Source organism: Lepidochelys kempii, chromosome 9 (assembly GCF_965140265.1).
Source record: "Lepidochelys kempii isolate rLepKem1 chromosome 9, rLepKem1.hap2, whole genome shotgun sequence".
Taxonomy (NCBI): Eukaryota; Metazoa; Chordata; order Testudines; family Cheloniidae; genus Lepidochelys; species Lepidochelys kempii.
Window position 1 is genome coordinate 56,072,217 of NC_133264.1, and position 26,493 is coordinate 56,098,709.

At 48.0% G+C, this 26,493-nt stretch overlaps 1 protein-coding gene across 1 annotated transcript in view; it reads right to left on the reverse strand.

Moving 5' to 3' along the window:
• Positions 1-145: 145 nt before the first annotated feature.
• Positions 146-26,493, reverse strand: part of AGXT (alanine--glyoxylate aminotransferase) — a 32,450-nt gene continuing 6,102 nt past the window's right edge. Inside the window, exons 4-11 of the mRNA XM_073360489.1 lie at positions 23,726-23,826; positions 18,835-18,905; positions 8,015-8,099; positions 6,903-6,998; positions 6,171-6,240; positions 5,309-5,404; positions 4,735-4,863; positions 146-1,454 (exon numbers count right to left, since the gene is read on the reverse strand). Of these exons, the coding sequence (XP_073216590.1) occupies positions 1,347-1,454; positions 4,735-4,863; positions 5,309-5,404; positions 6,171-6,240; positions 6,903-6,998; positions 8,015-8,099; positions 18,835-18,905; positions 23,726-23,826 (756 nt within the window). The 3' untranslated portion in view covers positions 146-1,346. The remainder of the gene's footprint in view (positions 1,455-4,734; positions 4,864-5,308; positions 5,405-6,170; positions 6,241-6,902; positions 6,999-8,014; positions 8,100-18,834; positions 18,906-23,725; positions 23,827-26,493) is intronic.

The window sequence follows — 26,493 nt, forward strand, 5'->3', positions numbered from 1 at the left end:
CACATGGCTGCATAGCTGAGCTCCAGTCAGTGTAGGGTAAGCCATGCTCTGTGGAATTACTCTTAGTATTGCCGATCACTTGTACTGTGTGGTCTGCTAGAGGAAGAATGGTGTTCTGTAGCAAATTAGAGTCACACACAATCTGTGCTGTGCCATATGTCACTGTTTATTAATCCAGTATGATCTATTCCGGGGTCATGCCCTGTGCATCAGTGAATTTACACATGTATATAGCATACGTTTTTTGCATGGGTGTGCCAGTAGAGCTTGGCTGTTGAAGGGAGCTTCCAAGTCCCTGATTGGTTGTAATATCTGCTTTGATGATGTAGTTTCCTGTTTGTGGTACTACTGTAAGCAGGATCATGAGCCCCTCCAGGCTGCTGTGCTCATGCTGAAAGGACCAACATGGCAGAGGGCAAGAAGGAGGAGGAATAGGAAACCTTGATCCCAGGAATCCAGGGGCCTGCAAGTCAGTGTGCAGCAGGGAGCATGAAGCTGTTGTGCTGGAGGGCAGGTGTGAACAGAGCGGGCATGGATGCACCAGTCCAGCCCTTGGCACTCAGCACATGCCTGCATGCCTGCTGTCTTAAAAGAGGGCAGGGTGTGAAAGGGGGAGAGCATAGGAAGAGAATGGGCCTGGCTGAGGAGACCAGGACTTAACTTTAGCTCGGTGCTTGCCTCTCTGGCCTTGCTGTCGCTGCTAGGCAGGAGCACCAGGGTGCCCAGCAGCACTCTCACTGATGCAGGTTCAGGTTCCACTGTACTCTCAAGTCCTTCCCATCCCTTTTTCTTCATCCTTCACCTGAATGCTGCCAGATAAAGTCCTGAGAGGGGGTGTAGGTTGATTCTGTAGCATGCTGCCTCTCTCAAACTCCTGATTTGGGTAAGATGGCAGCCCAAGCAGATCTGGAGTTCTGCAGCTGGCAACAAGTTGGAACGCTTTATCCCTCTCCTCATACATCTCATCTGCCCTTACCCCCTCTCCCCCCCGCCCAGTCACCTCCCCGCTCTTGCACTGTCAGTTCCACACTACCCTGATCACATCTTGGTCATTCATCAATAAAGCGAAAACTCTGAATATCTATGTGCAGATCCACCTGACACTGCTAATAATCAATTCTCAATGGAGCATGGCTCCCTGGGTATGGCATGGTTCATTTTTCCCCCGTAGGGTGCTGCAGCTGGTCTGGCGCTCACCAATATTTCATCGGGTACAACAGACATGAGGGAAATGAGAGCAGTGGCCCCACTTCAGCCTCCTGCTTGAGTTTGGGAGAAGACAGTGGCATGAGCAAGGCCTGAAATGATCTCTTTGTACTTGTGTCTGCAGCTGCACTAGGAGCAGCTCACAGCTTGTTCTTGTGGCAGTGCTGGAGGGCATCTTTCAGGGCATGCAGGACTTGGTCCGCATTGAATTTGGTGGAGTTATAGCCCATGAGTCCTATTCGAAGAACCTGAAATTGAGAGAAAAGGAAACTCAATAGAGAGTAGTAAATATTAATGAGATCAAATTGGTTTTCCAGGATCAGCCCAGTGACATGTCGGATTGCATGACTGCAGGAGATGCAAGGCTCACGGGGGAGGTGAGAACCATACCAGTGACTTCAAAAAAAAACACATACCATATAATAGGCCAGATTCTCCAGTGCCCTGCACCATGTACTGTCACTTATGCCTGGGCAAAGTGAATGCAAAGGAGGTGTAAAAAGGTAGCAGATCAGAATGGTGTCAAGCTCCCGGCACAGCCATACTGCAGTAGTGTACGCTGTAGAAGGTGCACGACAGTGGGGGAATCAGACCACATAGATGTAATTGTTTTTGTTATCATTAATTGAAGCAAATACAAGTAAAATGAAAACACAAGAAATCTTCAGCTTCTTTGGTGGCACCTGCTTTAGTTCTGCTGGCCAGTATGCCAAAGGTAAAATATACTAGGGAGCAAATTTGTGGCTGAGTTGCAGCTAGGGTGACCACCTACAGTTAGAGATAATAAATTACATGATATGAAACACTAAAACAAAGCTTATTTGTAAGGGGCCACCCCTCCCAATGCTTTATTCATCCCTTTGTATCATGTTATACTATTCCTTATGACTACTGGAGAAAAAAGAAAAGGAGTACTTGTGGCACCTTAGAGACTAACCAATTTATTTGAGCATGAGCTTTCATGAGCTACAGCTCACTTCATCGGATGCATCACGAAAGCTTATGCTCAAATAAATTGGTTAGTCTCTAAGGTGCCACAAGTACTCCTTTTCTTTTTGCAAATACAGATTAACATGGCCGTTACTGGAGAAAAGTACCTCATATATTGACATGGGTTGATCCAATTCCAATTGAAAGCAATGGGAGTCTTTCTATTGACTTCAGTAGGAGTTGGATCGTGCCTCCAATAAGGAATAGCTCTTAAAATAAGGAATCAGTGGTCAACCTAGGTTCTCCTAGCCAAGGCCCTGCAAGAATAGCTTTGCTTTTAAACTCATCCCTGTAATTCTGTAAGCTTCTCACAAGTGTTATGCCCAACCCAGAACAAGGTATACTCTCTACTGAGTCTTGGAAAAAGTGCTCAAAGTACTAGACCTAAAGCCAGCATAAATATCATGCTGTTATTGAAACTTCCCTCTCCTCTAATAAATTATTGCATTTGAACTTTTTCATTTTCCCTAGTCTCTTCCAGTTTAGGGTAATGATTGGTTAGTAACAAGCCTATGGAAAAAGACTCTTCAATGCAGCTCTGTCTTAGGTATCCTCTTTTAATTTGCATTCATTAACACAAACAAGGAAAATATGGAAAGAACAAAGGCTAGCTTTTCCTCTCCTCTGAAATTTGCTTATGCAAATTTGTCTACAAGCAATTCCATTCTCTCTTGGAAAGACCTACAAATGCTGCACCTTCTACCACACAAATAGTGTTGTGTGTTGCGGGGGGGAGGAGGTTGTTTGTTATTGCATCCCCTAATTAAACAGACTTCTTTGTTAGAATTCCCTCACAGAACGACTGGCCCCTTTAAAAGGAAATGGGTCCAAGTTCACCTGTGTCTAGTTAGTTGCCTGATAGAGGGCACCTGACCTCTATAGAGACCCAGGCATCAGTTGAGAAAGGGGAGTAGGAAGTAGCAGCAGGAAGGTAGAGAAGAGCAACTTGGCCAGCCCTGGGGACCATGAGGGAAACGGAGGCAGGACTCATCTGTATCGCTGTGGTTGGCTACAGAAGGGTGGTAAACCCTGCTACAGGTTCCCAATAGTCACTGCTTATTTCGCAAGTGGCTGTAAGAACACAGCATGCCAGGCCTTATCTTGAGAGCTTTTTCTCCAAGTTTGCTTGTGGCTGGATCTCAATGCATGAAGCCCTGAGGCAGTGGTTTGTATCAGTCTTGGGCTGCATTCCGTAGGGAAGGCTCCTCCCCAGCACTACACATAAGTCTATCTAGACGCCTCGAGAGATCTGCAACCTTGGCACCAGGCAGGCAAGTCACCATACGGTTCTCCCGGTCATCACAAACCCAGCTCTCTATGTTTCTAATGATTAAATCTCCCATTACTAACACCTGCCTTTTCCTAATGACTAGAGTTCCCTCCCCGGAGAGGTTCCCTCCCTCAGTGCGAGAGGATACCCCAACATCATCTGGAAGGAGGGTCCCAACTATGGGAAGGACTACTTGTGGCACCTTAGAGACTAACCAATTTATTTGAGCATAAGCTTTCGTGAACTACAGCTCACTTCATCGGATGCATCCGATGAAGTGAGCTGTAGCTCATGAAAGCTTATGCTCAAATAAATTGGTTAGTCTCTAAGGTGCCAGAAGTACTCCTTTTCTTTTTGCGAATACAGACTAACACGGCTGCTACTCTGAAACCTGTAACTATGGGAAGGTTTCCCTCTGTTCCCGTTGACTGCTCTCCTTCTCTGGGCTTTTCATCCTCCTTAACAGTGCAGGGGCTGTCTAACCAGAGGTGGGACAAATCTACAGTGTCCCAGAAAGCCTCATCAGCATACCTCTCTGCCTCCCTTAGCTCCTCCAGTTCCGCCACCCTGGCCTCCAAAGCCCATACACGGTCTCTGAGGGCCAGGAGTTCCTTGCACCAAATGCACATATACTCCACTCGCCCACAGGGCAGGTAATCATACATGCTACACTTAGTGCAATAAACAGGATAGTCCCCATTCTGCTGCTGGGCTTCTGCCTGCATTTTCTCCTACAGCTACCAAGGTTAATGACAGGGTTTTTATTTAAATCAAGAAGTTCTGATTATAGGTTAGTTTTGATTATAGATTATAGTTTAGTTTAAAGGTTTTAAAGAATGGCAAGTGTACTTTGTCCCCTTTCCAAACTTCCTCTCGAAACTCCCTGTTAGCAGTCCTTGGTCGCTTGCTCACTGCTTTATAAAGCCCTGGCCTTCTTGATAGCCCTGCCCCCGACTAAGGCTCAGCCAATGAACAGAGGCTTCGAGATTTCAAACCTTGTTTAGAAGCTCACAGCTTCCAACTGCTGGCCCCATAGCACATGGTCCTTCAAACAAAAAAACAGACAGACAAACACAAGTTCAGCACACAGCAAGTAACCCCCAAACACACACTACAGACAGCCACTTACCCCAAGGGTCCAGTATTTGCTCCTCCTTCACCTGGAGAACTCCCTCTCAAAACTCCCTATTAGCGGTTCCTGTTCGCAAAGTACCTGACTAGCCACAGAGACTTGCATTGTTCAACCCTGGTTGGCAGCTTGGACCTACCTTCCCCGCCGATGGTCCCAGGCCCCCTGAGATCTCTATTGCATGTTTATTCATAATAAACGTTGTGACCTCCTTCCAGTCATATCCCTCAGGTAGGACAAAGGTGGTGATTGTAGGGAGCCGCACCTCCTGAAAAACAGAGACATGGTGTCAGATCCAGGCAGGAGGTCTCCTCTGGGCGTGTGCAAACAGTCCTCTTCCCCCTCCTCCCTATTCCTTCTGCACCTTGCTGCAAACCTTGCAGTCTGGAACAAAGATTCCTTTCTATGGGGAAGATCCTGCTTTTCCATCCTTGGTTGGCTGGGAATCTCCCAGCGTGTGAAACCTCCTGAGAAATTCAGAGCTGGGCGAGATCCCCAACTGTTAGCAATCAGCATAACTCTGCCAAAGTCAGTGGAGCTACACTGATTTACATGAGCCAAGAATCTGGCCTCATCTGTCCCAAACTATCCCCTTAACTCTCTCTTTCTCTCTAGCCCAGCCGGATGACACTGCGTCCACAGTGTCACTCTACCAACACCAGTGAGATCCAGCAGGTCTATACAGTGTCCAGTAATATCAGCCCAAGTCCTACCTGTTCCTTCACAAAGAGTTGGAGACCCAGCTGCTGCAGCCCTGCACACAGGTAGAGACTGTTCTCCTTGTGAAGCTTCCAGGAGTTCTCCAGCCCCTGGGCCAACGGGGAGAAGAGCAGAGCCATTAGCTAGGAGGTTACTGTCCTAGGGCCAGACATGTAACAGGCAGACACAAATCCTGGGTCAGATAGGTTGATTTCACGTTTCATCTTGATGGGGAGAAGAAGGCTCAGGTGATCCTTTATGGGACCGCTCATCTCCCAAGCACCAGTTCCCATCTAGTCCAGGTCTGGAACGACCACAATTTGTTACCCCTTGATGGCTGCTCGATGGCCACACAAACCGAGCCCAGTCCTCGGCAGTGTCTCCACCACAAAAAGCAGCTCCCCCAAGATTGGCCTCCTGCCTGGCAGGCTCAGCAAGAGGCCAGGACTGAATGGCAGTGGAGACTGGACTGGACTATTGCCCCTCCAGGAGATCCCTCCTGGTCAGGATCTAGGCAAACGCTTTGATGTTTGCGTGGCAGCTGCCCATACAGTGGTTAAATAAAAGACTTCAATCTCCAGGGCTGTCCAACTGGTTTCTTCCATAAGCACCAAGCATAGATTTTTAAAGGCATTTAGGTGCCTACAGAAGCAGACAGGCATCTAGCTCCATTTGAAAATCCCACCTGGCCTCTGTTTGATCTTTAAGCACCTAAATACTTTAAAAAATAGCAGTGTTGTCTTCAACTATATTTCTAAATAGCAATCCCAGCAACCAGCTCGGTGATGATAGTCACAGTCTTGTTTTCCCACTAATGTTCCTTCTCTTTGCCTTTCTCCACCCTGCCTGGCCCGAGTGCCTCCTGCCGTTGCTCACCTGTTCTGCAAGGATTGCCAAGCCCTCCCGCAGGCTGAAGAAGCTATTGATTGGTGCAGTATGATGGTATCTGTAATATACATGTGACATGCTGGAGAAGGGCTCATGACCACAATGACTAAATACATTATTGGATCAAATCAATACATTACAATCAATACTGAACCCTAGACAAATCCTGGAGGCTAAGCCACCAAAACCATACTTCAGCCTGACCTCCTCTTTCTATCCCACCATAGCAGGGGAAAAGGAAATGAATGAGGTTACTACACTGACATCAGAGATTGGAACTTCATGAAGACTAAGCAGGAGCACTGGATCTGCTGACGCCAAGGATGTGGATAGCAGGATGCTGTAAATTGGTGCTATGTGAGAAGTACTGTATTCTTTGATTCACCTCTCCTCTTCTAGTGAGGTGAGAGGGGTGGGGCATTAATTAGTTTTGGGGAAAGAATGAGGATTAGCTCAGGGTTAGGGTGAGGGTGGACACAAGGGGCTTCGGGTCAGGTTGAAGTTTAGATGAGAAGTAAGTATGTTGTGAGGTCTGAATGGATGTCAAGTATGGGGCTGGGGTGAGTGCTGGGTTCAGATGTGATTTGGGTGGGATTTCAATCCGGACTGAAGTGGAAATGCTTTGTGATTTGGATGAAAGTCCATCTGGACTCAGGTCGTGGTGTGTTAAATCCCTGGTCAGAGAGCTGCCTCCTGGACACCCCAAAGCTCGCCCCTCACATTCTTGGCTTGTCGTCACAGCCCCAGTAATTGGCCAGCCAGCCCATGTCCAGGAAGAAGGAAGGTGGCTTCGTCCTCCTGCTGAAAATCTTCTTCCTGACAACATGGATATGACAAAGCTGAGTAAACGATCCTAGGAGCTCTGCCCTCCAGCCAGAACCTTTACTTAGTTTTCCTACTACATGCACCACACAGACACACTCCTGGCTCCTCTGTGCCTCATTTTCCCCACCTGTAAAATGGGGATAACGATATTGCCCTCCTGTAAGGCACTTTGAGATCAGGCAAGGGAAGCACTAGATACAAGGTAGGTGTAGTTATTGTTAACTAGTTGAGCTTACTCCCACTGACTAGGGAAGGGAGGGGTTGCTTGGGTGGCACTCAGACGTGACACTGACAGAGGAACTGCTGGGACCGAAATCGATACAACAGATTAGATAATGGTGAGGTGGAAAGGAATCCCGCTGAGTGCCCCATGGGGGAGAAGGCAGCCACTGCACCAGTCAGAACCAACCCAATGAGATAGTGACAGTGCCTGGCTTCCTGCAGCTTGAACTGGCTGTGGGTGCAGAGGGCTCCTGTGTGCTGGGGAGGCTCTGAGAGGCCGGGGCTTCAGGGGTAATGCCTGCACCTCAGGCTTAACTGGAAGTTTTAGGCCTGGTCAGCGGTTGCTTTTACTCCCTTCTGCATATGATGTAGGGCCCAAGCTTGCCACCCTTCCTCCCATAGCGCAGCACGGACTCATGGGAGGGGTCCCCTAGATTCCAGTGGCACTGCCCTCAGGAGTGATAGCCCTGCTGCTTGAGGGCTGAGCGATCACCCAGCTGTACACCTAGGAATCAATGGTCTCAGTCACTGGGAGCGGGGATATTTCTGGGTGCTTGAACACCTTGGGCTGGACTTGCCCATGTGTAACAGAGGGTTGCATGTGGGCCACCTTTTCCCTCTTTCAGGGACATTGTTCAACCTGTGTAGGTGCTTCTACACATCTGTGGACCTTAGTCACCTGCTGCTTAGCCTGCCCTAGTGTTGTGTACATGAGCACCTCTACCTGGCCCTGTGCTTTCACCAATGTGTTTCACAATCCACAGGGATGGCAGCGTTGTCCTCACCTGGCTCGCTCACTGAAGGAGATAGGGGCACTGCCAGGGGGAGCATTCAAGACTTTTTGAGATCCCGAGTACAAGATGTCAATACCTGTGTTAAATGGAAAAGTAGTGTGTTAGAAACCCAGCCATTTAAGATTGATTGTGGAGGAAAGGCAGCAACACCATCCTTTCAGTCCTGACTAGCAACTAGCTTTCCGTTAGGAGTCCAGTTCTGCACCCAGGGCCAGATTAACTCTCCTGTGGGCCCGGGGCTATTAGATTTTGGAGGGCGCTGTATACGAGTCTTTTTCCTAGTTTAAAACAAAAGGATCACAATTATGGCATCGAAGCTATTAACGCTGTACTAAACTTGCCTTTTAATTAACATAAAGCCATTCTGTGGTTACATTTCAGTCTTAAAACATGTAGAATATAGTTAAGTTAATTCAAAATAGCCTACTTCTTACCTTAGAACAGCTGTTATATTTCTTTCTGGTCTTCAGAGCTGAGAAATCCTTGATGATGTCACTGAAATCTAGTTGACAAAGCAAGTCATACTCTATTGACATTAGAGTCAAATTATTCAGTTTCATCAGCTTGTTTTTTATTAGCGCCAGTTTTGAAAACGATCATTCTCCTCCAGTGTTAATTACTGGCAGTGTCAAAAAAATCCATAAGGCAATGTCTACATTGAGAAACACAGACTGCAGACGAAAAGTAGTGTCTTTACTGTTTTGTTTTTCTCGTGTTTTGTGAACTCCCTAAATTGAACCACTTCATCTGCAAAATCCTCTTGTAAGTTGTACTATATTTGTTTTGTAGTTTAACAGCTGAATCATGTTCTGATGCAGAAAGTAGATGAAGATTGTTCATAAATCCGAAGTAGCCGCATATCTCTTTGTATGCCTCATACCTGCAATGCAGCTCTGCAACAGGTTTATCAGTAACAATGTTGAAAACCTCCACACCAAATTTCTCTAGGCCTGACAACTTACTGTCTGGCTCCCCAGACTCGTCCTGTTGTTTTTTACGCTTCAGTTCACAGTGCTTTTCTGATTTATACTGTTGAGAAACTCGAGGTATCATTTGTTTAGTGGTAGTTTCAAAGCTGTCAAACTGAACTCATAGACCAGCCACAAAATCCTTTAAAGAGCCCACCAACTTTACAGCATTAGGCAAGTCAAGGTCAACAACCTGAAGTGCAGTGCTTGTTGCTTGAAATCTCTGCGGAACTGTGTTCCAGAGGTTGCAAAGAAAAACAATTTCCAGCTTGTCCATTTTCATGACCAGTGATCGAGCATCATTGTACATATTTGGGTTCTGATTTGGATCATCAACTAGTTTTTGGAGAGATTCCTGAATATTTTCATAATTCAGTCGTAGTGCTTTTGTAGCCTGGGAATGTGTGGACCACCTTGTATCTGAAAGAGCTTTCAGCATCTCGATTTGCTTATTGTCATTTGGCTCTAATCCTGCCGTAACAATTTGCCAGCGAATGGTTGATTTCGAGCAGAAATTAAAAAGTGACTGGACAAAGGAAAAAAACATGTTTGCCTCCAAGCAGCTGTTTACGCTCCTAACCCAACTAAAATGAGAGTGTGAGCTGCACAAGGTACCCATTCTACTAAAGGGTTTATCTCCCAAATTCGTGATTGCAGACCTCTGTATGCCCCTGACATGCTACTAGCATTGTCATAACACTGACCTCTGCAATTTGCTATGTCAATGTCCATCTTCTGCAAAACTGTCAAAACTGAATTACAAAGTGATTCTCCAGTATGACTTGTTATTGCGAGAAATTAAAGAAAACACTCTTGAATCTGCCCCTCTTGCGACACACTGCAGACAATGAACGTACGTTGATTTACATGAGATATGTCAGGAGTGGAATCTACAATAATTGAAAAGTTCTTTGCAATCTGCAACTGACTGTTTATTTCTAAAAGCACCCTTTGTCCCATTAAAATTACAAATTCCTCACAAATTGCTGAAGAAAGGTATGAAGACCTTCCTTTATCAGCATTCCCATATTTTTTTATATGTTCATTTAGAAAAGGATCAAACTGACTCAATAATTCCAAGGTGCCCAAGTAATTCCCATTATTGGGGGATCCAACAATTTCATTGTCTCCTTTGAAAGAAAGCCCACACTCCGCCAGAAACTTAACAACTGCAACAACCCATCTGAGAACCTCTTTCCAATAAGCATGGTCAGTTTGAAACTGTTTTTCCAGTTCTGAGTCAATTTGCCCTTTGGCTTGTGTCCAAGAAATCCTGGTAAGCATTGTATTTCTGTGACAAATGTTGTTCTCGTGCTAAACAACACAAACTGCATCATGTTTCCAGTCATTAAAGCCACAACCACTAAATGCCCTTGTATGAGAGGATAAATCTTCAATCGACACATAAAACAAAAAACAGACCCTGTTGATGGAGAATAAAGAAGCCACTCATGAGGTACAGATTCCCCATTTTGAAGAGTACGTGTGAAGAGGGTTTTTGATAAACACCATTTCTAATGTTTGTATTGTTTTTCAGATGCTGTAAAATCACAATTTTTGTTTTGACATAGTGTTGGCCCTTTTGTGATCCAATAAGATCACACTGTTTCATTTATTGGGCCCCAGCGTGCTGCATCAGTGCTGTATGGACAAAGTTAGCTGCGTTTTTACCTTCATCACATGGAGCTATTTCACTCTCATCCAAAACTGGCTGACTGACTGTGTCTGCTGTGGCTGCTGTCGTTCGCTTGTGAGGATTTGTGATGCTTGTTGACTTATTTTCCAAATCACTAATATCTGGTGCATTTGTTGGTGGTTTACTGAAATAGCCTGTCAATTTTGGTATTTTGTTTAACAACTGTTCCTCATGAATCGTTTTTAACTTCTGCGCTTTCCTCTTTTGAGCTCTGCTATCATATTTTCTAGGTGTACCATTATCCGACATTTTTATAAAACCCCTGCACAGGCACACAGATCCAAGCGATAAGAAATGGCACATGATTTGATTTTATCGCTTGATAATTATGATCAGGAAGTTGTTTTAATAAGATACATTGGTAAAATAGATTTGTTCTATCCCAAACCATAGATCATACATTTATATAGATATATATATATTTTCATGTATATAATTATGGATTTATTTTTGTGGGGCCCCCTTTAGCCCAAGGCCCTGGGTTGCAGCCCCCTAAACCCTCTGAGTTAATCCGGCCCTGTCTGCACCCTATCATTTCCTCAAAAATGCCTCATGTCTCATTACATATGGGCCAGCAGCTCCAACACACACCCTCTTGAACTTCAACCACTGACTGCAATACACCAGGACATCTCATCTCACACTGCACATACATTACCTTAGAACGACCATTCCATTGCCAGCCAGCCAAGCCAATCTGCATAATGCACAATTCACTATTCTCAACTCATTATCCATTACCCTAAGGATAGAGTGGTTTTAATATCCCATTAGTGCCTCTTAGTCACCCTGTGATCTGGTTCAAACTACTCCTGAAAGTGAATAGAAACTGCACCAGCAGATAATATCCCTAGTGAGCCATAGTGACATGACAAACTAATCATAGGTCCATTGAGGAGAGGGCTATGGGTCAGAGTTAAGGCTCTTTGTGAACACAAACTATAAGGATTTACAGTCCTGACTACATTTTCTCCAGTTTTGGGAGGAATTTCTCTCACAATGGAGAGAGGTAAATCAAGGGGTTCCCCAAAGGTCTGTACTGAGACCAGGGCTGTTCAACATATTCATAAATTATTTGGAAAAAGGGGTAAACAGTGAGGTGGCAACATTTGCAGATGACACAAAATTACTCAATATAGTTAAGTCCAAAGCTGACTGTGAACAGTTACAAAGGGATTTCACAAAACTGGGTGACTGGGTAAATGAAATTCAATGTTGATAAATATAAAGTAATGCACATTAGAAAACATAATCCCAACATACATACTCCAGAAAAAGATCTTAGAGTCATCGTGGATAGTTCTCTAAAAACAAATGCTCAATGTGAAGCAGCAATCAAAAAAGCTAACCGAATGTTAGGAACCATTAGGCAAGAGAGAGACAATAAGACAGAAAATACCATAATGCCCCTATATTAATCTACAGTACACCCTGTCACGGTTCCTCCCCCACTCTGAACTCTAGGCTACACATGTGGGGACCTGCATGAAAAACCTCCTCAGCTTATCTTTACCAGCTTAGGTCAAAACTTCCCCAAGGTACAAAATATTCCACCCTTTGTCCTTGGATTGGCCGCTACCACCACCAAACTAATACTGGTTACTGGGGAAGAGCTGTTTGGACGCGTCTTTCCCCCCAAAATACTTCCCAAAACCTTGCACCCCACTTCCTGGACAAGGTTTGGTAAAAAGCCTCACCAATTTGCCTAGGTGACTACAGACCCAGACCCTTGGATCTTAAGAACAATGAACAATCCTCCCAACACTTGCACCCCTCCTTTCCTGGGAAATGCTGGATAAAAAGCCTCACCAATTTGCATAGGTGACCACAGACCCAAACCCTTGGATCTGAGAACAATGAAAAAGCATTCAGTTTTCTTACAAGAAGACTTTTAATAAAAATAGAAGTAAATAGAAATAAAGAAATCCCCCCTGTAAAATCAGGATGGTAGATACCTTACAGGGTAATTAGATTCAAAAACATAGAGAACCCCTCTTAACCTTAAGTTACAAAAAAGATACACAGACAGAAATAGTTATTCTATTCAGCACAGTTCTTTTCTCAGCCATTTAAAGAAATCATAATCTAACACGTACCTAGCTAGATTACTTACTAAAAGTTCTAAGACTCCATTCCTGGTCTATCCCCGGCCAAGACAGAATATAGACAGACCCACAGACCCTTTGTTTCTCTCCCTCCTCCCAGCTTCTGAAAGTATCTTGTCTCCTCATTGGTCATTTTGGTCAGGTGCCAGTGAGGTTACCTTTAGCTTCTTAACCCTTTACAGGTGAGAGGAGCTTTCCCCTGGCCAGGAGGGATTTCAAAGGGGTTTACCCTTCCCTTTATATTTATGACACACCCACATCTTGAATACCGAGTGCAGAGTTGGTCTCCCCATTGCTACAAAGATATATTAGAATTGGAAAAGGTGCAGAGACGGGCAACAAAATGACTAGGGATATGGAACAGCTTCCATATGAGGAGAGATTAAAAAGACAGGGACTGTTTAGTTTAGAAAAGAGACATCCGGGGGGGGGGGGGGGGAGAGAGGGAGGGATCTGGTAGAGGTTTATAAAATCATAAATGATGTGGAAAAATGAATAGGGAAGTGTTATTTACCCATTGACATGACACAGGAACCAGGGGTAATCCAATAAAATTAATAGGCAGCAGATATAAAACAAACATAAGGAAGTACTTCTTCATACAGCACAAAGTCAACCTGTGGAACTCATTGTCAGGGGATGTTGTGAAGGCCAAAGTATAAGTGGATTTAAAAAAGAATTAGATAAAGTCATGCAGGATAGGTCAATCTATGGCTACTAGCCGAGATGGTCAGGACACAACCCTATGCAATGGGTATCCCTAAGCCTCTGACTGCCAGAGGCTGTGACACGGCAAGAGGGGGTAGATCACTCGATAAATTGCTCTGTTCTGTTCATTCCCTTGGAAGCACCTGGCATTGGCCAATGTCAGAAGACAGGATACTGGGCTAGACGGACCACTTGTCCAACCCAGTATGGACACTATTATGTTCTTCTGAACAGGAAATGCAGTTACAGCCCCACCCTCTGGATCCCGAACCCTAGGCCGGAGAGCCCCACCCTCTGGAACCTGAACCCTAGGCTGGAGAGCCCTACCCTCTGAACCTGAACCCTAGGCCAGGGAGCCCTACCCTTTGGAAAGTTAACCCTAGCCTGTGCAGCCCGAAGTGGTGGTGAACAGCAGAGAGGCTAACAGAGGGAGTTTGCCTGGGATCTGTCTGAAAGGAGGTACGCTAAGGGCTACATTAAGGAGGCTATGTTGCTGAGTATCTGAGTGTCTGTTGTGGTGACAGTTTGACCATGTGCTTGATTGGTTGTTTGTTTGAAAAGTGTGAATTGGGAATGCTTTCTTCCAGGTGAGCTTTGAGTGGGCCTGACTGTTATAAAAAGCCAGTCAGCTGTGAGCCAGCTGAGTAGCAAACAGCAGAGAGGCTAACAGAGGGAGTTTGCCAGGGAGTTCACCCGGGGAGAGCCCACTGAGGCTTACATCTTGCCGGCTTCTCTGAGTAGTTACTGCAACTCCTGAGGAAGCTCGTAGAAGGAAGGTAATATGGATGGGGAGCGTTCAGCTGTTGTGACCTGCACTGGATGTGCCATGTTTGTCTTTCTTCCACAGGACAGAAGCGACTTTGTCTGTACAAAGTGCAAGCTGGTCTCCATATTGGAAGAGAAGGTTCAAGTCTGGAAAAAGAAGTATCGACCCTGCGTTGCATAAGAGAAGCTGAAGATTTCCTGGACAGATGTCAGGATATGCTTCTACGGACACAAAGTTCTGAAGATTCAGAGCAGGCTGCGCAGCGGGGACAGGAGGACGGTGAAAAAATTTGGTAGCATGTGACCTCCAGAAGAAGAAAGGGGAGCGTCCATGTACCAGCAGCACAGATACAGGTAAGCAACTGTTTTCATGTTCTCTCCACAGGTACTAATGCGGAGAGTGGACTAGATGATACATCTGAGGGAAGGGAACAGAAGGAGACTCCGCCGATTGGAAGGCATGAGATGCACTGTCCTAGGGATGGGGGTTCCATGACCACCGGTCCCAAGAGGAGGAGGCGGGCGGTGGTGGTCAGAGACTCTGTCCTCAGGGGGACTGAGTCATCTATCTGCCGCCCCGACCAGGAAAACCAAGAAGTCTGCTGCTTGCCAGTAGCTAGGATTCACGATGTGACAGAGAGACTACCGAGACTCATCAAGCCCTCGGATCACTACCCCTTCCTACTTCTCCACGTGGGCACCAATGATACTGCCAAGAATGACCTTGAGCTGATCACTTCAGAATATGTGGCTCTGGGAAAAAGGATAAAGGAGTTTGAGGCGCAAGTGGTGTTTTCGTCCATCCTCCCCATAGAAGAAAAAGGCCTGGGTAGAGACTGTCGAATCGTGGAAGTCAACGAATGGCTATGTAGGTGGTGTCGGAGAGAAGGCTTTGGATTTTTTGACCATGGGATGGTGTTGCAAGAAGGAGGAGTGCTAGGGAGAGACGGGCTCAACCTAACGAAGAGAGGGAAGAGCATCTTCGGAAGCAGGCTGGCTAACCTAGTGAGGAGGGCTTTAAACTAGGTTCACTGGAGGAAGGAGACCAAAGCCCTGAGATAAGTGGGGACGTGGGATACCAGGAGGAAGCACGAGCAGGAGAACGCAAAAGGGGAGGGCTCCTGCCTCATACTAAGAAAGCAGGACAAACAGCCAGTTATCTCAAGTGCCTATACACAAATTCAAGAAGCCTGGAAAACAAGCAGGGAGAACTGGAAGTCCTGGCACAGTCAAGGAATTATGATGTGATTGGAATAACAGAGACTTGGTGGAATAACTCACATGACTGGAGTACTGTGATGGGTGGATATAAACTGCTCAGGAAGGACAGGCAGGGCAGAAAAGGTCGGGGAGTTGCACTGTATGTAAGAGAGCAGTATGACTGCTCAGAGCTCCGGTATGAAACTGCAGAAAAACCTGAGTGTCTCTGGATTAAGTTTAGAAGCGTGAGCAACAAGGGTGATGTCATGGTGGGAGCCTGCTATAGACCACCGGATCAGGAGGATGAGGTGGACGAGGCTTTCTTCCGGCAACTAACAGAAGTTACTAGATCGTAGGCCCTGGTTCTCATGGGAGACTTCAATCACCCTGATATCTACAGCGGTGCACAGACAATCCAGGAAGATTTTGGAAAGTGTAGGGGACAATTTCCTGGTGCAAGTGCTGGAGGAACCAACTAGGGGCAGAGCTCTTCTTGACCTGCTGCTCACAAACAGGGAAGAATTAGTAGGGGAAGCAAAAGTGGATGGGAACCTGGGAGACAGTGACCATGAGATGGTCGACTTCAGGATCCTGACACAGGGAAGAAAGGAGAGCAGCAGAATACCTATCCTGGACTTCAGAAAAGCAGACTTTGACAACCTCAGGGAACTGATGGGCAGGATCCCCTGGGAGAATAACATGAGGGGGAAAGGAGTCCAGGAGAGCTGGCTTGTTTTTAAAGAATCCTTATTGAGGTTACAGGGACAAACCATTCTGATGTGTAGAAAGAATAGCAAATATGGCAGGCAACCAGCTTAGCTTAACAGTGAAATCCTTGCTGACCTTAAACACAAAGAAGAAGCTGACAAGAAGTGGAAGATTGGACAAATGACCAGGGAAGCGTATATAAATATTGCTCAGGCATGCAGGAGTGAAATCAGGAAGGCCAAATCACACCTGGAGGTGCAGCTAGCAAGAGATGTTAAGAGTAACAAGAAGGGTTTCTTCAGGTATGTTAGCAACAAGAAGAAATTCAAGGAAAGTGTGGGCCCCTTACTGAATGAGGGAGGCAACCTAGTGACAGAGGATGTGGAAAAAGCTAATGTACTCAATGCTTTTTTTGCCTCTGTCTTCACAACAAGGTCAGCTCGCAGACTGCTGCACTGGGCAGCACAGCATGGGGAGGAGGTGACCAGCCCTCTGAGAAGAAAGAAGTGATTCGGGACTATTTAGAAAAGCTGTACAAGCACAAGTCAATGGGGCCGGATGCGTTGCATCCGAGAGTGCTAAAGGAGTTGGTGGATGTGAGTGCAGAGCCATTGGCCATTATCTTTGAAAACTCATGGTGATCGGGTGAGGTCCTGGACAACTGGAAAAAGGCTAATGAGGTGCCCATCTTTAAAAAAGGGAAGGAGGAGGATCCTGGGAACTACAGGCCAGTCAGCCTCACCTCAGTCCCTGGAAAAATCATGGAGCAGGTCCTCAAGGAATCAATTCTGAAGCACTTAGAGGAGCGGAAAGTGATCAGGAACAGTCAGCATGGATTCACCAAGGCCTGACTAATCTAATTGCCTTCTATGACGAGATAACTGGCTCTGTGGATGAGGGGAAAGCAGTGGACGTGTTGTTCCTTGACTTTAGCAAAGCTTTGACACGGTCTCCCACAGTATTCTAGCCAGTAAGTTAAAGAAGTATGGGCTGGATGAATGCACTATAAGTAGGAAATTGGCTAGATTGTCGGGCTCAACGGGTAGTGATCAATGGCTCCATGTCTAGTTGGCAGCCGGTATCAAATGGAGTGCCCCAAGGGTCGGTCCTCGGTCCAGTTTTGTTCAATATCTTCCTTAATGATCTGGAGGATGGTATGGATTGCACCCTCAGCAAGTTTGCAGATGACACTAAACTGGGAGGAGAGGTAGATACGCTGGAGGGTAGGGATAGGATACAGAGGGACCTAGACAAATGAGAGGATTGGGCCAAAAGAAATCTGATGAGGTTCAACAAGGACAAGTGCAGAGTCCTGCACTTAGGATGGAAGAATCCCATGCACCGCTACAGACTAGGGACCCAATGGCTCGGTGGCAGTTCTGCGGAAAAGGACCTAGGGGTTACAGTGGATGAGAAGCTGGATATGAGTCAGCAGTGTGCCCTTGTTGCCAAGAAGGCCAATAGTATTTTGGGATGTATAAGTAGGGGCACTGCCAGCAGATCGAGGGACGTGATCATTCCCCTCTATTCGACATTGGTGAGGCCTCATCTGGAATACTGTGTCCAGTTTTGGGCCCCACACTACAAGAAGGATGTGGAAAAATTGGACAGAGAGTCCAGCGGAGGGCAACAAAAATTATTAGGGGACTGGAACACATGACTTATGAGGAGAGGCTGAGGGAACTGGGATTGTTTAGTCTGCAGAAGAGAAGAATGAGGGGGGATTTGATAGCTGCTTTCAACTACCTGAAAGGGGGTTCCAAAGAGGATGGATCTAGACTGCTCTCAGTGGAAGTGGATGACAGAACGAGGAGTAATGGTCTCAAGTTGCAGTGGGGGAGGATTAGGTTGGATATTAGGAAAAACTTTCTCACTAGGAGGGTGGTGAAACACTGGAATACATTACCTAGGGAGGTGGTGGAATCTCCTTCCTTTGAAGTTTTTAAGGTCAGGCTTGACAAAGCCCTGGCTGGGGTGATTTATTTGGGGATTGTGCCTGCTTTGAGCTGGGGGTTGGACTAGATGACCTCCTGGAGGTGCCTTCCAATCCTGATATTCTATGTTTGTATGATTCTATGTATACCAACCCTATCCTGCAGAGTCTTACCCTTTGAAAGCCTACCCACAGCTCAAGGAGCCCCACACTTTGGTTCCCTAAGCGTAGTTTGGAGAGTCTTCTCCATTGTAACCTTAACCCCAGCCTGGGTAAGCCTACCCATGGAAACATAGCCCTAGTTTGGGAGCCTTGTCCTCTGGAATCATTCCTCTAGCCCAGATAGCCTTACCATGTGGGACATTAATGTTACCCCGACATGTCCTGCCCTTGGACCCCCTAACCCTAGCATAGGCAGCACTACCCTCTGAAAGCTTAACTAAGCTTGGGGAACGCCTGCAGTAGAAGATCTCATCACTACCCTAAACCCAGTTTCTCCCAACAGAAATCACTCTAGAGAATATGGTTCAGGATGAACCCTCTGGTAATCCTCCCCCCACCACCATCTGGAATGGCCCAGGAGCTCTGGTTTTTAAGACAATCACAGTTACCGTTTCCCCAGCCTCCCCTGTAGAGAGGACCTTTCTATCCACACATACATTCTTTCTTGTTTATTTTATGGGGCTGGTGAATACTCTAGTTAAGAAGATGAGTTCTTTGCTCCTTACCCTGTTGGTCCATGAGGATGGGAGCTCCACCTAATGATGCCACAGAGTCCACCAGTAGTAAGCACTTATATCTAGCAAAGGGAAAGGAAGAGCAGACATTACTTAGCAAACATCAACCTGTTTGTGTTGGTGTCTGAAAGCTTCTCATTCATTCTGGTTCTTATCATTTCTCTGACCAGACAATAGTTTTCCAGAGTCCTGGATTTCCCAGGACCCTCCTGAAATGTGTTAAGCACCATTGCAACAGCTCTAGCAGAGTCACTAACCTGCCCATTACTTTGCCTATGGACAGTGGTGAAAGAGAAACATGCAATTTTGTCTTACCTGGGAATGCTATTATACCCCACTGTTCGATGAGTATTCAACACCCCTCTGGGCACCTGATCCATAGAGGATCTGAGTCTGCAATAGCTGCCTAGGAGGGGCTTGGAACCCTAACCTGAGCCCCCTACCTTCTTGAACCCTAACCTTAGTCCAGTGGCTCTCAACCTTTCCAGACTATACCTTTCTGGAGTCTGATTTGTTTTGCATACCCCCAAGTTTCACCTCACTTAAAAACTACTTGCTTACAAAATCAGACACAAAAATACAAAAGTGTCACAGCACAGTAGTACTGAAACATTGCTACTGCCTCATTTTACCATTTAATTATCAACTAAATTAATTGAAATATAAATATTGTACTTACATTTCAGTGTATATGTAAGTGGACTGTTAGTCCCTTACTAAAACTCAGTGGAGTTTTTTTGGTTGGTTAGCTCCCAGTACTAAAAGTAAGGGGAAGGGTCAATGGGAAATCAGGACCCTGAGACTGACAGTCCCCAGGAGCAATGGGGAGAGGCCCATGCTCCAGATGAGCCTGATTGACAGGGCGGGCAGGCCAATGAGTGAGTCAGGAGGCATGGGTTGGGGGGGTCCCATCCTCTGTGTGAGCTGGAATTGCCTGGAACAGAGTGGGGCCAAGCTAAGGAGAGAGCAGGGGCCTGAGCTGAGCTGGGGAGTAGGGCTGTGCCAGCCAGAAAACCTGAGAATCATACAATCATAGAAGATTAGGGTTGGAAGAGACTTCAGGAGGTCATCTAGTCGAACCCCCTGCCAAAGCAGGACGAACACCAACTAAGTCATCCGAGCCAGGGCTTTGTCAAGCCAGGCCTTAAAAACCTCTAAGGATGGAGATTCCACCACCTCCCTAGGTAACCTATTCCAGTGCTTCACCCCACTCCTAGTGAAATAGTGTTTCCTAATATCCAACCTAAACCTCCCTCACTGCAACTTGAGACCATTGCTACATGTTCTGTCATCTGCCACCACTAAGAACACCCAAGCTCCATCCTCTTTGGAACCTCCCTTCAGGAAGTTGAAGGCTGCTAACCCCCCCGCCCCCCACTCTTCTCTTCTGCAGACTAAACAAGCCCAGTTCCCTCAACCTCTCCTCAAAAGTCATGTGTCCCAGAACCCTGATCATTTTCATTGCCCTCCGCTGGACTCTCTCCAATTTGTCCACATCCTTTCTGTAGTGGGGGGCCCAAAACTGGACTCAGTACTCCAGATGTGGCCCCACCAGTGCCGAATAGAGGGGAACAATCACTTCCCTCGATCTGCTGGCAATGCTCCGACAATGCAGCCCAATATGCCATTAGCCTTCATGGCAACAAGGGCACACTGCTGACTCATATCCAGCTTCTCATCCACTGTAATCCCCAGGTCCTTTTCTGCAGAACTGCTGCTTAGCCAGTCGGTCTCCAGTCTGTAGCGGTGCATGGGATTCTTCCGTCCTAAGTGCAGGACTCTGCACTTGTCCTTGTTGAACCTCATCAGATTTCTTTTGGCTCAATCCTCCAATTTGCCTAGATCACTCTGGACCCTATGCCTACCCTCCAGCGTATCTACCTCTCCCCACAGCTTAGTGTCATCCATGAACTTGCTGAGGGTGCAATCTATCACATCATCCAGATCATTAATAAAAATGTGGGAGGAGGGATACCTCAGTGGTTAGAGCATTGGCCTGCTAAACCCAGGGTTGTGAGTTCAATCCTTGAGGGGGCCATTTAGAGATCTGGGGCAAAAATTGGGGATTGGTCCTGCTTTGAGCAAGGGGTTGAACTTGATGACCTCCTGAGGTTCCTTTTAACCCTGATATTCTATAAAACAAAACCATCCCAAGGACTGACCCTTGGAGCACTCCGCTTGATACCAGCTGCCAAATAGATATCAAGCCATTGATCATTGCCCAATGAGCTAGCCAACTTTCTATCCACCTTATAGTCCATTCATCCAATCCATACTTTTTTAACTTACTGGCAAGAATACTGTGGGATACCATAATAAAAGCTTTGCTAAAGTCAAGATATATCACATCCACTGCTTTCCCCATATCCAGAGAACCAGTTATCTCATCATAGAAGGCCAGCAGGTTGGTCAGGCATGACTTGCCCTTGGTGAATCCATGTTGACTGTTTCTGATCACCTTCCTCTCCTCCAAGAGCTTTAAAATGGTTTCCTTGAGGACTTTCTCAATGATCAGAAGCAGCAGCCCAGGGAGCAGGTCAGTGATGGGAGCAGAGCCACAGAAGCAGCCCAGAGAGCAGACCTGTGCTAGGTGGAGAAGTGTAGCAACCAGAGCCAGAGGGGCCAGAGAAGCAGCCCAGGGGGCAGGAGGCAGAGCAGCAGCAGTACTGAGGCAGAGTGAAGCTGGAGCTGGGGCTGGGGCTGGAGCAGTCTGGAGCCGGGTGCGGTGAGCAGCTGGGGAGAGCAAGGGGGACACTGGGCAGTAGGTCCAATGCAGGGAGATGCCTCCCCTAGCCAAGAGGTCTTCCAGGTGGTACTGGGAGGGGGATCATAACCCTGACAGGGGGTGGGAGAGCTGATGCTGGGAAGAAGGGTTCTGCCACCTACAGCCTGAGGGTGTGTGCCCTCCGCCAGAGCAAGTGTCCGACCCTCAGCATCCCTGCAGCACATCCAGGGCCTGGGCAGGAGGCCTGGGACATGTGAGAAACAGACTGAACTGCCCTTACCCTCCAGAGATGGCTGGTTGTGGTGTCCCCATACCACAGAGCGGGGTGATGTATTTTCCTTTAACCTTTCCCATTTTTTCCTTTTTTTAAAAAAAATTTATTTCTGTTTAATAAATTGTGTTTGCTTGAACTATATGCAATGATCAGTGAGTCCTAGGTGGGAGGACCATGGGGCTCCGTGCACTGCCCTGCCCTGAGCACCAGCTCCGCACTCCCATTGGCTGGGAACCACAGCCAACGGGAGCTGGGGTGGTGGTGCCTGCGGGCAAGAGCAGGGCGCAGAGCCCCTTGGCCCTGAGCCCCAAATCCCTACCCCAGCCCTGAGCCCCCCAAGCCTGCCGCCTCCTCCTGAACTCCAAACACCTCATCCCCAGCCCCACCCCAGAGCCCACACCCCCAGCCCAGCGTCCGTACCCCCTGCTGCCCCCCCACCTCCTGCCTCAATCCACAGCCCCCTCCTGCACTCTGAATCCCTCGGCCCCAGCCCCCGTCTGGAGCCGCCTCCTGCACCCCAAACCCCTCAGCCCCATCATTTCTAGCCCCACCCTGGAGCCCGCACCCTCAGTTAGAGCCATCACCCCCTCCTGCACCCCAACCCCCTGCCCCAGCCCAGTGAAAGTGAATGAGGATGGGGGCGAGCGAGCCACCGAGGGAGGGGAAATGTAGTGAGCGGGGGAGAAGGGGGCAGGGCCTCAGTAAAGGGGCGGGGCTAGGGTATTCAGTTTTGTGTGATTAGAATGTTGGCAACCCTAATATAGAGCAGTATAAACAAGTCATTGTCTGTATGAAATTTTAGTTTGTACTGACTTCGCTACTGCTTTTTATGTAGCCTGTTATAAAACTAGGCAAACATCTAGGTGAGTTGATGTACCCCCTGGAAGACCTCTGAGTACCCCCAAGGGTCTGCATTCTGTTTGAGAATCACTGCCCTATCCTACATAGCCCTACTCTCTGGAACCCAAACCCTAGCCTGGAGAGCCCTACCCTCTGGAACCTGAACCCTAATCCAGGAAGCATTACTCTTTGCATCCCTAACTCTTGCTGAGGGAATCTTATCTGTTAGAACCCTAGCCCGTGGAGCCCTGCTCTCTTGAACCCTAACCTGAACCTAGGACGGCCTATCCTTTGGAACATTAACCCTAGCCCGTGAAGCTTGAAGTGCTAGAACACCAACCCTATCCTACAGAGTCTTACCCTTTGAAAGCCTACCCACAGCTCAAGGAGCCCCACACTTTGGTTCCCTAAGCATAGTTTGGAGAGTCTTCTCCATTGTAACCTTAACCCAAGCCTGGGTAAGCCTACCCTTGGAAACATAGCCCTAGCTTGGGAGCCTTGTCCTCTGGAATTGTTCCTCTAGCCCAAACAGCTCTACCATGTGAGACATTAATGTTACCCCGACATATCCTACCCTTGGACACCCAGATTCAGCACCTAGCAATGACCTGGCTGATGGTTGTTGTGCTGTGCCTGATTGCAGAACCCTCTCCTAACCAATGCGCTGTCTGTCACTTTGCCCCCCACATTCAGTCCCTCTGAATAGAGGCTGTTGATAGACGTTTGCTCCCCTTACTACTGCTTTGTCGCCTATCTCTTCTCTGCTGCACTTAGCAAACAATAATGTGTGTTCCCTGGGCTCTCGCAGGGCCACCTGCTGATCTCCCGTGACTTAGAACAAGAATAAAATGCAGGTGTGGCAACTTGGTGGTGGTGGAGCTTTGTGGTTTCTAGAGAGCATGATGCTCATTGGGCGTTGTTAGTAAGTGTAGTGATTGTTTTGAGTTTCCCAGCACACCCCGACATCCCTGCCTTCCTGTAGTGCGTCCATGGTCCAGACAGTCTGTCCAGCCACAGGGCACCGTGTGGAGGATCCCACTGACCTGTGGCAGAGCTCTCCAAGGCCATCCAGGGGCTGAAGCACCCCGCTGGATGATTCTCCATGTGTGATGAAAAACAGTGAGGGCTTGTGCTGCGCCAGAGCCTACATGGGAGAGAGAGAGAGAGAGAGAGAGAGAAAAAATTAAATACACCAACCAAGCTGAGGAGGCTCTGGCACAGGGGTGGGTAAACTTTTTGGCCCAAGGGCCACATCTGGGTGGGGAAATTGTATGCAGGGCCATGAATGTAGGGCTGGGCAGGGGGTTGGGGTGCGGGAGGGAGTGCGGGGTGTAGGAGGGAGTGCAGGGTGCAGGAAGGGACTCAGGGCAAGCGGTTGGGGTGCAGGAAAGGTGCAGAGTGCAGGAGGGGGCTCAGGGCAGGGGGTTCGGGTGCAGAAGGCATGCAGCAGGGGGCTCAAGGCAGGGGTTTAGGGGCTCAGGGCAGGGGGTTGGGGTGCAGATGCAGCAGGGGGCTAAGGGCAGGAGGTTAGGGTGCGGGGTGCAGGAGGGGTTCAGGGTATGGGCTCCAGCCCAGCGCCACTTACCTCGAGCGGCTCTGGGGTGGCAGCGGTGTGCAGCGGGGCTAAGGCAGGCAGGCTCCCAACCTGCCCTGGCCCTGCGCCACTCCTGGATGTGGCCAGCATATCTGGCAGTGGCTCCTGGGGGTGGGCTGGGGCAAGCGGCTCTGCAGCACGGTGCCCTGGTCTGTGTGTACCGCTCCCAGCCAATGGGAGCTATGTGGGGGGGGGTGCCTGCAGGCGAGGGAAGTGCATGGAGCCCTCTGCTCTCCCCTGTCCCCAAGGGGCCGTAGGGACGTGATGCTGGCCGCTTCTGGGAGCAGTGCGGGGCCAGGGCAGGCAGGGAGCCTGCTTTAGCCCCACTGCGCCATGGGGCTGGCAATCCCGCAGGCTGCAGTTTGCCCTCCCCTGCTCTGGCAGAAACCCTACCATACACAGAGAACAGGGGCATTTCATGGGCAAAATTGTCCCTTGTGTTTGCACTCTGCGAGGCAGGGATAATACGCAGCCCCCTCAGTCCTCACATCATGAGAGTAACCTGCCGTCATGAGGTGTAGAGATCCCATTCTACCACTGTCACTAAGGTAGGCTAGCCATCTTCTCAGCTGCAGCAACAGCTGCAGGATAAGAAGGCAAGCAGGGCCCAGGAGAGGGGGGCTGCAGAGGGACTACAGAGAAGGAGTTGCCTTCAGCTGCAGACTGGCAGGAAACTGGACTTATAGAGAGGCAGAAGTAAAGATTGTGAGTCTGGCAAAAGCCTCCAGGAGAGCTGAGGTAGATAGCAGCTCAGGGAAACATTGACGGTTTGTGAGGAGTCAGTCCCCACTGTTTAATGCATGGTCACTGGGCTGGAGCTTGGAGGAGTGGGTGGGCAGGCTGGGGTTCCAGCAACTTCTTGGAGCAAAGGGGTCAGAGTGCTCCTCCGGGGGCTTGGAATTACTGACCCTTCATTAGACTCCTGGTCAGTCAGACTCTTTATTGCCCCAGAAGGGAGGGAATATAAATGACCAGGCTGGAGTCATAGGAGCAGCCGCCCAGCACAGGGCCAATGACTGTTGGGGGAACGTGAGGCAGAATTTCTGCAACACCACACCCAATGCTGAGATGGCTTTGGCTGGCAAAGGCACTGTCAGATGCCTGCATGGGCAGTGGTGCACTGGGAGCTCTCCTGTGGCTGCTGTCAGGTGTAGGTATTGGTGGGCTGCAGAGGTTGCACACCTGCTGGAAGACAGGAGTGTCTGTGCAATGAGAGCAGTGCCACAAGATGCTCCTATTTATTGTAGACATGCACCATCATCATCTCCCACTTGTTACCTCAAACAAGCTCCTTCATGCTTCCTCCAACCTGCCCCTGACTCTTGGTGCTGCTCCCTACAAACCTCTACAAAGACACCTCATAATCCACCTTAAAACTCTCCTTTGCTGTGAGGCCTACCAAAAGCTGATCCTGATGGGCAGGATCCCCTGGGAGAATAACATGAGGAGGAAAGGAGTTCAGGAGAGCTGGCTGCATTTTAAAGAATCCTTATTGAGGTTACAGGGACAAACCATTCCAATGTGTAGAAAGAATAGTAAAGATGGCAGGTGACCAGCTTGGCTTAACAGTGAAATCCTTGCTGATCTTAAACACAAAAAAGAAGCTTACAAGAAATGGAAGCTTGGATAAATGACCAGGGAAGAGTATAAAAATATTGCTCAAGCATGCAGGAGTGAAATCAGGAAGGCCAAGTCACATCTGGAGTTGCAGCTAGCAAGAGATGTTAAGAGTAACAAGAAGGGTTTCTTCAGGTATGTTAGCAACAAGAAGAAAGTCAAGGAAAGTGTGGGCCCCTTACTGAAAGAGGGAGGCAACCTAGTGACAGAGGATGTGGAAAAAGCTAATGTACTCAATGCTTTTTTTGCCTCTGTCTTCACGAACAAGGTCAGCTCCCAGACTGCTGCACTGGGCAGCACAGCATGGGGAGGAGGTGACCAGCCCTCTGTGAAGGAAGAAGTGGTTCGGGACTATTAGAAAACCTGGACAAGCACAAGTCAATGGGGCTGGATGCGGTGCATCCAAGAGTGCTAAAGGAGTTGGCGGATGTGATTGCAGAGCCATTGGCCATTATCTTTGAAAACTTGTGGCGATCGGAGGAGGTCCCGGACGACTGGAAAAAGGCTAATGTAGAGCCCATCTTTAAAAAAGGGATGGAGGAGGATCTGGGGAATTACAGGCCAGTCAGCCTCACCTCAGTCCCTGGAAAAATCATGGAG